At 39.0% G+C, this 14,919-nt stretch overlaps 1 protein-coding gene across 1 annotated transcript; it reads right to left on the reverse strand.

The window, feature by feature from the left end:
• Positions 1–91: 91 nt before the first annotated feature.
• mrpl45 (mitochondrial ribosomal protein L45) lies at positions 92–10,671 on the reverse strand. The gene is made up of 8 exons (XM_057842446.1): positions 10,524–10,671; positions 9,532–9,730; positions 8,917–9,034; positions 8,326–8,424; positions 8,092–8,140; positions 7,876–8,025; positions 491–664; positions 92–416 (listed from the first exon to the last, which is right to left on the reverse strand). The coding sequence occupies exons 1-8, from the start codon at positions 10,617–10,619 to the stop codon at positions 318–320; spliced, it is 984 nt and encodes a 327-aa protein (XP_057698429.1). The 5' UTR covers positions 10,620–10,671; the 3' UTR covers positions 92–317.
• Between the last annotated feature and the right edge of the window lie 4,248 nt (positions 10,672–14,919).

Consider the following 14,919-nt stretch of genomic DNA (forward strand, 5'->3'; position numbering starts at 1 on the left):
CATTAGGAGAACATTGACATTTTTGTCTGTGAAGCCCTTTGGAACAAATGTGACTGGAAGGAAGCGACGTCACATTTTTGCGCGGCAACCCAAGAAAAAACCCTATTGCATTTCTCAACAGTGATTTTATTAGATTTTTCTTTACACACACAAACAGGACATTTGAATGACTAAAATACAGACACAAACAAGAAAGCCAACACAGTCTGGACTTGAAATTAAAAAACAACATTAGCAAACAAAAAGTGCTCCTTAATAAGTTTGAATATAAAAACGTTTTACTGTGACTGGGGTGTATTGCAGCACCACCTGGAGGTTTATTTGGACCACTGCACTGCCTCCACTTTGGGAACTTGGTAGTTAAGAGCATCGAATTCCTCCTCTGGCTTCAGCTTTGGGCCGGGTATCATGACAGTCTAAAATCCACGAGACAATATTAAACATTACCTTTAAACTTAAACCGACGTGACTGTAATCCAAATTGCCTTACCTTAATGATGGGGTCCTTGGCGGGGGCCCAAGCTGGCACTATCTTCCCATGAAGTCGCCAGCATCCGTAGGGGTTTACCAGGTGCCGCTCCATGACTAAATACTCCAATACGTCCTTGGGATGATCTTCGCTGCCTAGCATCAACCGTCCGAAACGGTCGTAAATAGCCAGAGTCTGCAGGAGGACACAGGCTTTTCTATCACTCAGTATTATTTCAGCGTATTTTAAGACACTAAAATACATATTTTAAGTAAGTATTGAAAATCTAAAGGCCTAAACTTAAAAGGTACTTTATAATTTTTTTTTTTTTTGACAACGCAGCATTTTAAAGCCTGCTATGACCTTTTAGACTGATAAACAATGAAAATCAAATTAAACATTATCTTCTTTTTAAATAAGTAAGGATTCAAATTTAAGTTTGAACATTTAATTCAGTCTTTCACATACCATCACAGAATGGGTGTCCAAACATTTTTCCCTGAGGGTGGCTTTCAGAAAAATCAAAGGATGCAAAGGCCAACTGCAAATCCTTCCACTCTAATTTGTTAAAGACACAATATACAGTATAGTGATCAGAAATCCAATCACATTATTTTTAGAGGATCGGAATCTGGTAAAAAAATAAATAAAAAAGTGTTTCAAAAATGCATTTATTTGTATGTATTAACTCATTGTCTGCCATTGACAGTGATAGACGTCCAACTCTTTTTGATGGAGAGGCCCCCAGTCAAACTGGATTGGACGTCTATCACTATCAATGTCAGTTAATATGATCATTCAATGCCAGCTTACCAGCTGAAATGGATTGGATGTCTATAATAGTCAGTGGCATAGAATAAGGGCTACAAGCAACAAAATATTCCAAATGTAAATGGATCTTACAATAATTATATATATATATATATATATATATATATATATATATATATATAGATAGATAGATAGATAGATAGATACAAATTTTGCAGCGTAAGGAGAAAATGCCAAGCGACAGCTAAAAAGTCAAGAAAATCACAACCCAGATAGCTCAATTTATAAAAGTGAATTATTTTTTATAGACGTTTATTTGTGTAAAACAAAACACTGAAAAGAGTGCAACAGGATGTAGGCTGAACTCAAGGTTATTGTGTTTCAAAACACAATGATATTTTCATAATTTGCTGCAAGCCAATAAAAACTGGGCAGCAGGCCACAGATGGCCTTTGGGCCGTAGTTTGGACAACCCTGCATTGGAGGAAACCATTGGCATCGTGGATAACAGGCCCAACCAGTACGGAGTTCTTTGCATCAAAGGTTCAAATCCCGTTGTCTACTATTGCACATGATTTCGCAAACAATGTTTGATTTTTTGAAGCTGTGGTGGTGGGCTGCATCGGAGTCAGACAGCCTCACCATGTCGCACCACGGCGAAACCCCCCCCCCCCCCCAAGAAGAACCATAACAAAGTAAATTTCATTAGCCATTAGTACGTAAAATGCGTAGCTGATTACAGCTACGTTACCCTACGTAATAACACTACTTTTTTCTCGTAGCAATATTACGACTTACAACTGGTAGTGACCCAGGGGTCGGCAACTCAAAATGTTGAAAGGGCCATATTCACCCCAAAAAAACAACAACAAAAAAACTGATACAGTATGTCTGGAGCCGCAAAAAATTAAAAACCTTGTATAAACCTTATAATTAAATTAACAACGGTGGTATACAGTGGGGAGAACAAGTATTTGATACACTGCCAGTGGGTTTTCCCATTGACTATGTATCAAATACTTGTTCTCCCCAATGTATATCGATATTAGCTGTATTAGCCTACTATCAAAATGACTAAGTTGGCTACAAATACATAATTAGCCTTCATGATTAAATGTTTCTTTTCCCTGCAGTGGATCCTATAGAGCTTCACGCACCACTTGACTACTCTGGTGTTTAATGCCACCTGAAGTTTAACTTCATGCTTGTGACATGTTAGTCCTCCAGCAGAAACCATATTAAAACAAAAAATATATTTCCCTACCCCATCTTTTTCCATTTTCAAAAATCTTTGAAAAAGCTCCAGGGAGCCACTAAGGCAGCGTTAAAGAGCCACACACGGCTCCAGAGCCTTTTATTTGGCCCTAATACGTACTGAATTATCACAACAATAATTATCCTTCTGTTAACGGACCCATTTCAAGGAGAAAGGGTGGAAATCTAATAGCCGTGTAAAGAGTTTTACTAGTTTCGGTGAGAAGGTGAATAGTTTTTTTGTTGCTCGTGAACTACATTTCCACACAAACGCAAATCGATGCAAGGAGGGGTATAAGAGTCATTTTTTAAGTGTCCCAGAGCTCACGAAACTTGAAAAAAAGCGCATTTGTCTAAGTTTCGTTAGCCATAATTGCGTATATCTAGAGATGGGATGCTCGGGCCTTCCTGCTCGAATCTGATTCAAGCAAATGAAGTAGAGGTGTGTCAAAGCAGTGTTCCGAAAACGGCGTCGAGCAAGCCAAAAATCACGTGACCCCTGCTGACGAGGCCTCGAACGTCACAGATGTGTCAGCGAGTCACACTGTTTCCACAGGAAAATGAAAACTCGATGGGAGCCCGCCCGCTCAATCGGTGGGAACGCAATAAAAAGTGGCAGAATAACGCAATTCATTCACATTGTTATACACTAGATCAGACATGTCCAAAGTCCGGCCCGGGGGCCAAATGCGGCCCGCGGTCAAATTTAATCCGGCCCCCAGCCCGTCATAAAATCAATAACGTCTGGCCCGCACACAGACCTAATAAATTGGTCAGCAGTACTGCTACCAGCATATGAAGTTGCCTCCACACTAAATGCTGCTCCTCATTTACCCACGAAAAGGCAGCAGTACTCTAAGCAACATTACCCCATGTGACCCTTTACTCCCACTTTTCTAAATTGGCGAGAATCAACAAAAAAAAAGAAAGTCGACTGCGACGGCCAACGCTTCAAGGATAGGTGCAAATTGGAATAATTGTTCTCTAAAATACGCAACAACTGTGTCTGCCTCATTTGCAAAGAGACAGTCGCTGTTTTTAAAGAGTTCAATGTGAGGCGATATTATCAAACAAGATACGCTGACATGTACGACAAGATTACAGGGGAGATACGTAGTGAGAAAATGAAGCAACTTGAAGTTAGTTTAATTTTACAGCAGCAGTATTTCGCAGGAGCCCGAGAGATGAAAGAGAGCGCCACAAAGGCTAGTTGTGAGATTGTTGAAATTATTAATTAGAAAAAATAATAAAGCAAATGTGACACACAGAATGGCTAAAATTTGCTTAAATATATTGTTCTACATAAAGGACGTCAGTCAAGGTCGGCCCCCCACATTTTTATCATTGCAAAAAGTTTGGACACCCCTGCACTAGTGGCATACATTTATTTAGAATAGATACAAATACGACACAACCACCCCCCCAGAAATTATACTTAATTAAAAAATAAAATATTTCACAAACCTTTCCTTACTTTTATTCGGCTCAATTATTTCCATCTTATGATTTTGGAAACCCTTATAGTATGCAATAAATAATATCCCTGTTCCCAAGCACTGTGCTTACTGTACTGTATTTACAAAAAACTAACAATACAGAGTTACTCCCCGACATCTAGGACGAGCCACTAACAAGACTAGCACTGTCGTGTATTTCAAATACTGCTTTGAACACGTCTTCACAGACAAAGCAATGACACGGGCTTAAAAAGGTCAACTTTAATTGTGTAAATCACACTTAATGACGACACGATCTCACTGTTGAAATAGACGACATCCACTAAATTCTATTGAAGATATATGTCGCTCCTGAGGCAATTTGACAACTTTAGTTTTAAAAAGAAACATGCACTGTTTCTCCAGTAGATGGAGCTCTTGCAGTGTGTCAAACGCCTCGAAACAGTGATTCAACTTAGGGTAATTGTCTCAAAAGTGGTTCATTGTTTCGGAAAGCCTCGGTTTTTCCACCCCTAAGTATATCCATCTGCCGAAACAGCCTGATAGCACAGATATAAGTACGCCTGCCCCTAGTTTTTGACATTAGCGCAGAAGCGCTCTGAAAATAGAGCACCCTGCCTCTTGGCGCAAATTCATTCCAACTTGTCCTTCCGTCCAAGACGGCCGTCCACCGCTCACTTTCGCCGAAAAGTCCGATCCAAACTACTGGAATGCCCCGGATATGTGGATGAAGGAGAACAGGGTGCCCCCAGAATTAATTAATCTAAATTCAAGACTTTTAAGACCTTTTTTAATGCCATTTCAACTGAAAATTATTACTTTTCTTGCACCCATTATTTAGATCATATTGAATCATATTAAATAAATAAGGAACTGAACATCAAATTTAACCTCAATTACTAAGTGTGTTTGACAAAAGAATGCACATACTGTATATTGGAGATACAATTAAAACACATTTAAACATTATAAAGTCTGTCAGAATTTTTTAAACACACACACGCACACAATAAGACAAAAAGAGGAGGACAGGACTCAGACCAGCCATCTTCTGTAAAAGGCTAGCCGCTAGTGTACCTGCCAAGACCCCAGTGAACATGGCTAACTCTTGAGTTAAAACGGCGAAATTCACATTCATTCGAAAGGCAAACCGAAATGTTTAAGCACTGCCTTCGCATGACCCATAAATTGCAACCTAAAGTTTCTGGATCTAACTTGAGCCCCTATCACATACTCCAAAACAACGGGAATATCGCGGGACTTAATCGTGCAGCAGTTGTGTGTGAAAACAATTTCCCGTGTCGACTGACATGGGAAGCAGTGTGCGTGAAAGCAGGCGTTAAATTCCCGGGTCACAGCAGATGGCTGATGACTTAAATATTATAGCGGCGGCCGATGTAACTTCCTCCCTCTTCGCAGTAAGAGGAAAAGCGGTAAACAAACATCGCAATTATAAACATAGCAAGCTGGAAACAGCTAAATTAAACTGAAAACTTGACCAAAATTAAAATGTCAATTATTACGTCGGGCCGGGCCAGGGTTCTTTCTCGCAAACTTTTTGAAATAACTATATATTAACGATGTATGAATGATAAACTAAGGAAGACTTGTTATAAAATAAATAATTTGGATTAAAAAAAAGAAGGCGCTTTATGGTCATTGCAGAGCCAGAGCGTGCCTATACGCCCTTTTTAAACTTCCCCTCTGCGAGTCCGCAAAACTACACCTGTTTATTTATATTTAACAAACTTTTCCAGCATTATTTCGTTGTGTAAATAAATGTATAATGATCATAAAAATATGTAGTCTATCTAAACATTAAGAAAATGTGCATTTTTTTCTGCCAACTGAGAATTCGTTACAAAAGACAGGCTTTTATGCAGACATCGTCACAAATGTTATCACACAAAACGCGGGTCGGGCTATACCCGCGGACCAGTTCGGGTCAGGCTGAATTTCTTAGGCCCGATTTTACCTCTATCTTAAAGTCTTGATGAGCTTAAATTGACTGCAGTTACGAAGTCGGGAATGCTCCCTCCGGAAAAAAACACGATTTGACCAACATTATGTTTAACAAACTTTTCCCCTGTTATTTCATTGTGTAAATGCATTTATAATCATAAAAATATGTAGACTATTTAAACATTAAGAAAATGTGCGTTTTTTCTGCCAACTAAAATTTGTTACAAAAGACAGTTAAGACATCGGGAACGCTCCCTCTGGAACAAAACTCAATATAACCAACATTGTGACAGCCAATGCCGACCAAAAATGACGTAATATCCGAAACAGATCACCAATGGACTCATTTGACGTATATGAATGGTGGTCTGTTTTGGTGCTCAGAATCCACAATACTTCTGCCTGCAGGGTTTTCGTTCCACGCATTCCCGATGCAGAGGTGGGTGGATTCTCCGTTTTGCCAGTTGTGGTGGTTTGGCACGCACGAGTTGCATTTCGATTTGTAGTGCAGTGCATCGTAAAAATTCTATGCGTCATCTTCATTATAGATTTAAAAAAAAAAAAAAAAAAAAAAAAAAAACTTCGTCGCGGATATAATTTAGGTTGCACTGAGATGTTCTTGAAAATTAAGACCACGGTGAAAAAATTCCAGACTTACAACAGCTAATTTAATACTTTTAATACCTTTAATAATGGAAAACTAAATTCAATGCTTTTTTTAATACTTTTAATAACCCGCGGGTACCCTGGAGAAGAGTCAGTATTGGCTTACCCACTTTATTGTGGTAACATTAATAAAGACAAAAAATAACAAAATAACCGCTGGCTGCCACAACATGAGACCACTATCTCTCACTATCTCCCATTCTTCCTATTCGCTTCCCCCGCGTCACAGCTCCCCAGTCGTATCGTCTCTTCTGGAGGCCAATCATAGTTACGGACATTACAATACACAATGAATAGTTTGCCGCTGAACTCTTCACACTCGGCTGCCGCTAGTTTGAAACGGCCTTAAAAATATTTTTTAAAAACCCGAAACCTCTCATTTCGAAGGCGTGGCAGCTTTTATTTTGGTGTGGTAGTGCACCACAATCTCTACTATGTAGAGGAAACCCTGATATATACTAGGGATGTCCCGATCCAGGTTATTGCACTTCCAATCCGGTACCGATATTGTTTTGCACTTCCGATCCGATAATGATACTGGCCGATACAAAAAACATTATAAATAACAAAAAGAAATGGCATATTCAGTCAGTAAAACGTGCAAATAATATTGTAAACTGTCTTAAAAAAGCAAAACACACAAACAACCTCAGTGGAAAATAAACTATTAACTCAGCATCAGTTCTCTGCTCTTGAACAACTGTACTAAGGCTTTTTTTAAAAATCCGTGCAAATATTACTATTTTAAACCAAAAATGGCTTCTACTCCCCAATCTTCTCTCCACTTTGTTGCTCCATCTCCATCTATTCTACACACTCCCTTCAGCAGACAAAGACAAGCATTTCAAGATGCTCAGGTGACAGCTGACATTTTTACCGATTAACTTTAAATTTACATTGCAGTCATAATGTAAGGAGATGCCACGGGTGACGGCAATGCTAATGTGCTGAAGGTGTGCCGTAAAATGCGGACCGGATTTTAGGGAAACCAATGCAAAAACTGGAATGCATTATGTAAGTCAGTGCGCTAGAAATCCCGGACCATATTTTCCCAAAAACTGGATCGGGAGTCTTGATCGGAATTTTTCTATGGCGGCCGATCCGCTACCGATGCGCATTTTTTTGCGCATATCGGCGTTCGATCCGATCCAAATATCGGAACGGGACAACCCTGACATATACTAAACTTATAATGACCCTCGCAAAAGCAGTTTCACTTCATGTCCCATACCGAAAACGCCCCATGCAGGAATTTCGTATGCCTCTGTACCATGTGAATGGCTTTGAGGGTCTCACCTGTCTGGAGTGCATGCGGACCGTCACCTGGCCATACAGGTTGCCCTTAGAAACCATGTCAGTGCTGCGGGCGTGGACGACACGGGGCGCTTCCAGCGACTCCACAAAGCGCCAGCGCAAGCTCTTGTAGCGGTTGCCTCGCGTCATCTCCTGATAGGAGATACCCGTTGGGAGTTGTAGTAATCAGGCGAGTACGTGTTATGAAGAACAACTTACCGGGTAACATCGCTCTGTCACCAGTGAGTGAAGCTTCTCTTTATTGAATCTGGGGAGAAGAAAACATTTCAGGTCCCATTTGCAAATTTGGCTCCTTCTTTGGGTTAGAAGGTAGCCACATTGAGAATGATAAAATATGGCTTAAAATACTTTCGCATAATTAGTCAAGGGTTTATAACAGTAAATCCTAAGGGGGCGGGGGGGACAAAACGTGTTCAAACTTTGATTACGTACATGCACAGAGTGTTGTGAGCCTCGATGAAAATTTCCTGGGCTCGTGTAGCAAAATCTTTGGAGGAGAACTCCGAGTCAAACTCCTTAATTTTACGAATACTGCAGGGATGACAATAAAAACATTTATTGGCATTTGTGGTTGCAAATGGGCGGAAAACATCCAGTAAAATTCAGGCAAGTTTCCAGTAAATTATCATTGGAAGTTAAATAAGGAAAATGTGGAAAATAATCAAAAACTTACTGTGAAAATACGGAGCTTAGTTTGGGAACTTAGGCTAATTTTAGTCAAGCATCAATGCAAACATTTTATCAGTCATACAATACAACCCTTTTGAGCAATTGTTTTTGCATTCAACTCTACTTGCATGAATTCTGGTCTTTATTTCCTGGTGAAAATTATGCTAAAATATATTTTCCCAAACTGTTGAAGAAGTCCTCTACCCACCTTACGTAAATTTTGTAAATTCCTAGTTTACTTTTATTTCTTCCCATAAATTCCAATTATTTCCACAAAATTATTTAACGCTGAAATTTCCCAGAATTTAACAACCCTAGCCGTGACAACGAAGTGAAATAAGAACACAATTTTACGCCAGTTGCGATGCGGCGCTCTGCTGAAGCTGCATTGTGCGCTGCTTCAAGCCTTCTTTGGACAAAGACGAAAGACGGGCATCGCCTTCAGGAGGGACATAAGGGTCAAAGATTCCCGCTAGAAGAGAGGAGACATATAGTGAAATTCCACTCTATCGTGAATCATCAATGGCAATGAATAAGTTAACAGCAAGAAGAAGAGGCAGCGACGATCACCTGCTAAACTATAGTAATAGTTGTCTTTCTGTAGGAACCAACAAGTATGCGAATACCGTAATGTTGTGCTGTATGGTTTTGTTTGAACATTTGAAATTAGCTAGATGAATTTGCAAGCGGCAAATAGGGTTCCAAAATATAGGTTAGCATTGAGGTAGCAGGCCTTTGGTATAATTGTATATGGTTAGATTTAGGATTTTGTTTAGAATGTTTAATTGTTTTTTTATTTATGGGTCAATTTATAGTGTAGACCAATCAGGTTTCCTAACTGTCGTTTGATGAATATCAAGTCTTTTCAGGAAAAAAAACATAAGGATATGAAATCTAGTCAATAATCCCTAGCACTCGTTGACCACATGATATATATTTTATGGACAATTTCAAATGGCTGCACAGTACCTGAGCAGGCGATGTTGATTGCCCTTTCCATGTACTGCTGCCGGAACACGACACCAGCTGCACGGGCCTTGGCCTCCGGGTTAACGTCGTGCTTGCCCTTTACGCCTGCGGCTGGGGGGATGAAGTAACGCTTCTTGGTCCGCACAGGTACAAAAACCGGGATGGGGTGCCACAGTGCACACACTGATGTTTCTTGAGCCTATTTGGGAGGACAGTAGGCAAAAGTAAACATGTAAACATTATGTTTTTTTTACATTTCAATGAGTGTCTTATACCCAAATATACTTTACAGTTCATTCAACCAATTAAGTGTAAAAAAAAAAAAAATGTGAATGAGTATATATAATTACAAATAAACTGAAAAGAAAGTGTAAACGTTCAGATATTTCTACCTTCTTTTACCGCATCCCTGCTAGAGTCGATATATTTACATCAACTATTTTAAGACTGTCTTGCAGAAACAAAAAAACGTGAAAATATATAAGTAACGCTTAATGACTAGAGCTTAACTATTTCCTGCAGTAATGATAACTTAGATCAGGATTTTTCTCTCAAATGTTTTAATAATTGTCATATAGAAGAGCAACATTTGAACAGCTGTCCACTGTAATGAATACTGTCCCTAAAAGCTTTAAGAACGTAGTAGTAGAGTGTTCGCATTGTCTCAGTTCGAAACAAAATTATATACAACAAAATTATACAAATATTTTCAAAGTTGTTCAACATGTTTTAACGGTACCCTGAACATGTCCGTAAATGTTCCTGGTAACGTTTTTATAATCGCTGCTTAATCTTCATACATGTGCAAAAAGTTGTCCTCGACCTGCTGGAAGTATCCTGTGTCCCTTGCTAACTAGCATGCTACATTAGCTTTAGACAACTTTGTGCCATTAACGCGTTGAATAGACCAACACATTTAGTCCGCTTATTCTAAAGTCTAGCAAAGAACATACCTTAAATCTTAATTCTTCCAAGTAAACAAATGAAAATACCTTCAAAGCGCTCCATGACGTTCGTTGGAACGACGCTAGCGTTCTTGTTACGGGCGCCGCCATGTTGCTAGGATTCGCGGAAACTGAAGAAAACATCTTCCGGTGGTGGGTCGTGAACGCACCAGATCTTTACACACGGAAATAGCATTGGAAATATTTTATCAATATGACACAAGTTAAACCAACATGGGTTCTACAAATAAAATATGTTAAATATAAAAATAAAAGAATGCTCATAACGGAACATACATGTCCAGCACCTCTAATCATCCGAACGGAACCTCTCAGAGTCAGCATAGTTCAACAGGTAATTTTAATTTTAAACATGAAATTCAATTGTTGATTAATAACTTGGCAACTTCAAAAATGTAGTATGTTATTCGCCAACACATTCATGACGTAAATTATTGGCAAAGTTTTTGGAATGTGAATTTTAGCTTGAAAAAAAAAAACAGCTGATCTGATCTGACATATGGTGCGCGCGCATCCAAATCAGCACATTAAAGATCGCGCGTTCCATGACGTAGTAGTGATCGTTCCGCGTGCACAAGTGCAGACAAAGGGCGAAAACGCCACACTAATGTGACGTCATTCATTAATTCTGCACACTCCACCCTTTCCCACCTTTTCAATTACGGAGGCTCACCCTTAGTTTTTTTTTTTTTTTTTTTTTTTTTTTTAGATTTGAAAGTTTATTTTTTTTTTTTTTTTAAGAATTACGTAATAACAATATACTTAATAAATATATGAACTGCTGTAATAGTGTTAGGCTTATAGTGTTAATTAAATTGTAATATATCCAGCTCCCTAATACATGAAAGCAACACAACGCTGAATGGAGTGAGTATGAATAATTTAATGATACTGCAACACTGTTAAAACATTTCAGCATTTATTATAATTTTTAGTATTACTAAATACTAAATATGTGTAAAGTGTAATGAATCACCCGGTTGAAAGGCACAATATAAATATTTAAAATGAAGGCGCGTGATGCTGTTAAGGTGACTGAGGCATGTACCGCAGCACAATAAGTAACATGCACAGAGATAACATCAATACAATTGATTGATTGACTGACTGACTCATTGACTGATTGATTTAGCCCCGAACTAATAGCGCACACACATCACAATCACAAGAGAGCTTCTCAAAAAGTAATCTTGTGTTTGCAAAGAAGTGATATAGCATTCAACCTCCCTACTGCATTGGAAGTGAGTTTAGGACATATAGCATCTATTTACCCTGCAAACCGGGGATTCCGAGGCTACTCTTTCCCGTTTCTTTTCCCACACCAGTGCTGGATCTGAATGTGTGCAGTGTGGACTAATGAGGACTAATGACCTGTAAGTGCTACAAGGAGGGTATTCTAACGAAATAAAAACAATGACCGAAAAAAAACAACCAAAAGTGCAAATTTTGACCGCGATTGATAGCGTGAGATTCTTGTGATTAACCGTGATTAATCACTTTGTCATACAAACAAACCAATAACACATTCAAAAGTGTTAGGCACGACAATGCTGGCCAAAAGTATTGGCACCCCTGCAATTCTGTCAGATAATGCTCAATTTCTCCCAGAAAATTATTGCAATTACAAATGCTTTGTTAGTAATATCTTCTTTTATTTTGCTTGCAATGAAAAAACACAAAAGACAATGGAAAAAAAATTAAATCATTATCATTTGAAACAAAACTCCAAAAATGGGCCGGACAAAAGTATTGGCACCCTTTGAAAAATCATGTGATGCTTCTCTAATTTGTGTAATTAACAGCCTGTTACTTACAGTGGGGCAAATAAGTATTTAGTCAACCACTAATTGCGCAAGTTCTCCCAATTGAAAATATTAGCGAGGCCTGCAATTGTCAACATGGGTGAACCTCAACCATGAGAGACAGAATGTGAAAAGAAACAGAAAATCACATTGTTTGATTTTTAAAGAATTTATTTGCAAATCATGGTGGAAAATAAGTATTTGGTCAATACCAAAAGTTCATCTCAATACTTTGTTATGTACCTTTTGTTGGCAATAACGGAGGCCGAACGTTTTCTCTAACTCTTCAAAAGCTTTTCACATACTGTTACTGGTATTTTGGCCCATTCATCCATGCAGATCTCCTCTAGAGCAGTGATGTTTTTTGGCTGTCGTTGGGCAACACGGACTTTCAACTCCCTCCACAGATTTTCTATGGGGTTGAGATCTGGAGACTGGCTAGGCCATTCCAGGACCTTGAAATGCTTCTTACGAAGCCACTCCTTTGTTGCCCTGGCTGTGTGTTTGGGATCATTGTCATGCTGAAAAGCCCAGCCATGTCTCATCTTCAATGCCCTTGCTGATGGAAGGAGATTTTCACTCAAAATCTCTCGATACATGGCCCCATTCATTCTTTCCTTTACACAGATCAGTCGTCCTAGGTGGTTGACAAAATACTTACTTGCCCCACTGTACCTGTGGCCCAAAACAGGTGGTGGCAATAACTAAATCCCACTTGCAGCCAGTTAGAATGGATTAAAGTTGACTCAACCTCTGCCCTGTGTCCTTGTGTGTACCATATTGAGCATGGAGAAAAGAGAGAAGACCTACTGTATATACAGTAGTAATAGTTACATCCAAATCTCTTCTGATTTCCCTCTTCCTGTTCGACCGGTTATTGTATTACCTCCCTACATGGTGTGCCCACGGTAAATGAAGTCGTAATGAGCTTGTAATGCTACGTATGTAAGACATTTAATAGTACTGTATGTACAGTAGACAACCAAAGGACTAACACGTCATTTTCTGAACATGCGTTTTGTTAGAATTTAATTAGCAATTTCACTAGCCCACCACTCTAATGGACAGCACATTGAACTGATGCTGAGTTCTGCTGTACTGTATATTGGAGCATGTTCTCAATTGAATTTGTTGAGAAGAACACTCAAATGGAGCAGACAAAATGCTTACCTTATGGTGGCTTTGATGTTAATGCGAAATTAAAATAATTAAGTGCACAGGGAGTTCCAATCCAATTCCTGTGCGTTGCACATGAAAAACAACCCATTTCTATCACAAAAACACTTAACAACAACAGCAAATCTGCTGGTGCGCATGGTTCCCCCATCACACTTTTGTGTGCTGCCTCCAAGTGCATATTTTGTGTGTGGCAGACTAAGTAAACGTCACCATGTGTGTGCACGTCAATGATTGTCACATGGCACACATGCCATGGTTACTTAAGTTTTCAGTCTCTGCAGATGCTGATTAGTTATTTCTAACACTTAGACATTTTTAAAAGGATACAATGAATAGGCAAAAAATGGAGCCAAAGAAATATGTTTTAAAGGTAATTTGGATCTGTCATGTCATATAATATAAGCAAGCCAAAATATGCCCCTCCCTGAGTCGACACCTTATTGTGATTCGTGGTGGAAGGGTTTGTGTGTCCCAATGGTCCTAGGAGCTAAGTTGTCCAGGTCATCCATGGCAAACAGATCTTAGGTGAGGGACCAGACCTAGCATGGCTTATGATGAACAAAATGCATGAACTGAACAAATGAAATGACCCCTTATGATGAACAAAATACATGAACAGACATTACCCTTGTGGGTCACTGGGGCCCCTTCTGGATCCAGGCGTGGAGGTGGTGCATAATGAAATCAAAGAAAGAATGAAAGAAAAATGTACTTCTCAGAGTAGTTTTTCTACATAATACTTTTTACTTTTACTTGAGTAGATTTGTGAAGAAGAAACACTACTCTTAGTCCGCTACTTGCGGCCGACACAAAAGTCGTTACATTTTTCCTCTTTATTCTTCATATTGACTTTATTTTTGACAGAGAAGCCGACAGTGGCTATCTTGGTTTCACCAATGAGACTTTGCAACAATAATAGAATGACTCCATTATACCTATCAGAGGTAACAATGTTTTTTCTCCACTCGAGGGCATTCATGCTCTTCAAACAGGTGATGTTAATACTGTAAGTGTTGCTCTGGTCTGAATTCGATGATTTTTGTGTCATCTTTGAATATGGTCATGAAATAGGTCATAGTAAAGTGTAATAATAACAGTTCATATACAGTCGTATGGAAAAGTATCTGAACCTTTTGGAATTTCTCACATTTCTGCATAAAATCACCATCAAATGTAATCTGATCTTTGTCAAAATCACACAGATGAAAATACATTGTCTGCTTTAACTAAAACCACCCAAACATTTATAGGTTCTCATATTTTAATGGGAAAAGCATGCAAACAATGACGGAAGGGGGAAAAATAAGTAAGTGAACCCTCTGCCTAAGGAGACTTAAAGAGCAATTGAAACCAATTTTTACCAAACAATTTAAGTCAGGTGTGTGCCCAATCACTGATGAATGGTTTAAAGCTGCCCTGCCCACTATATAACACACATCTGG

This window comes from Corythoichthys intestinalis, chromosome 8 (genome assembly GCF_030265065.1).
Source record: "Corythoichthys intestinalis isolate RoL2023-P3 chromosome 8, ASM3026506v1, whole genome shotgun sequence".
NCBI lineage: Eukaryota > Metazoa > Chordata > Actinopteri > Syngnathiformes > Syngnathidae > Corythoichthys > Corythoichthys intestinalis.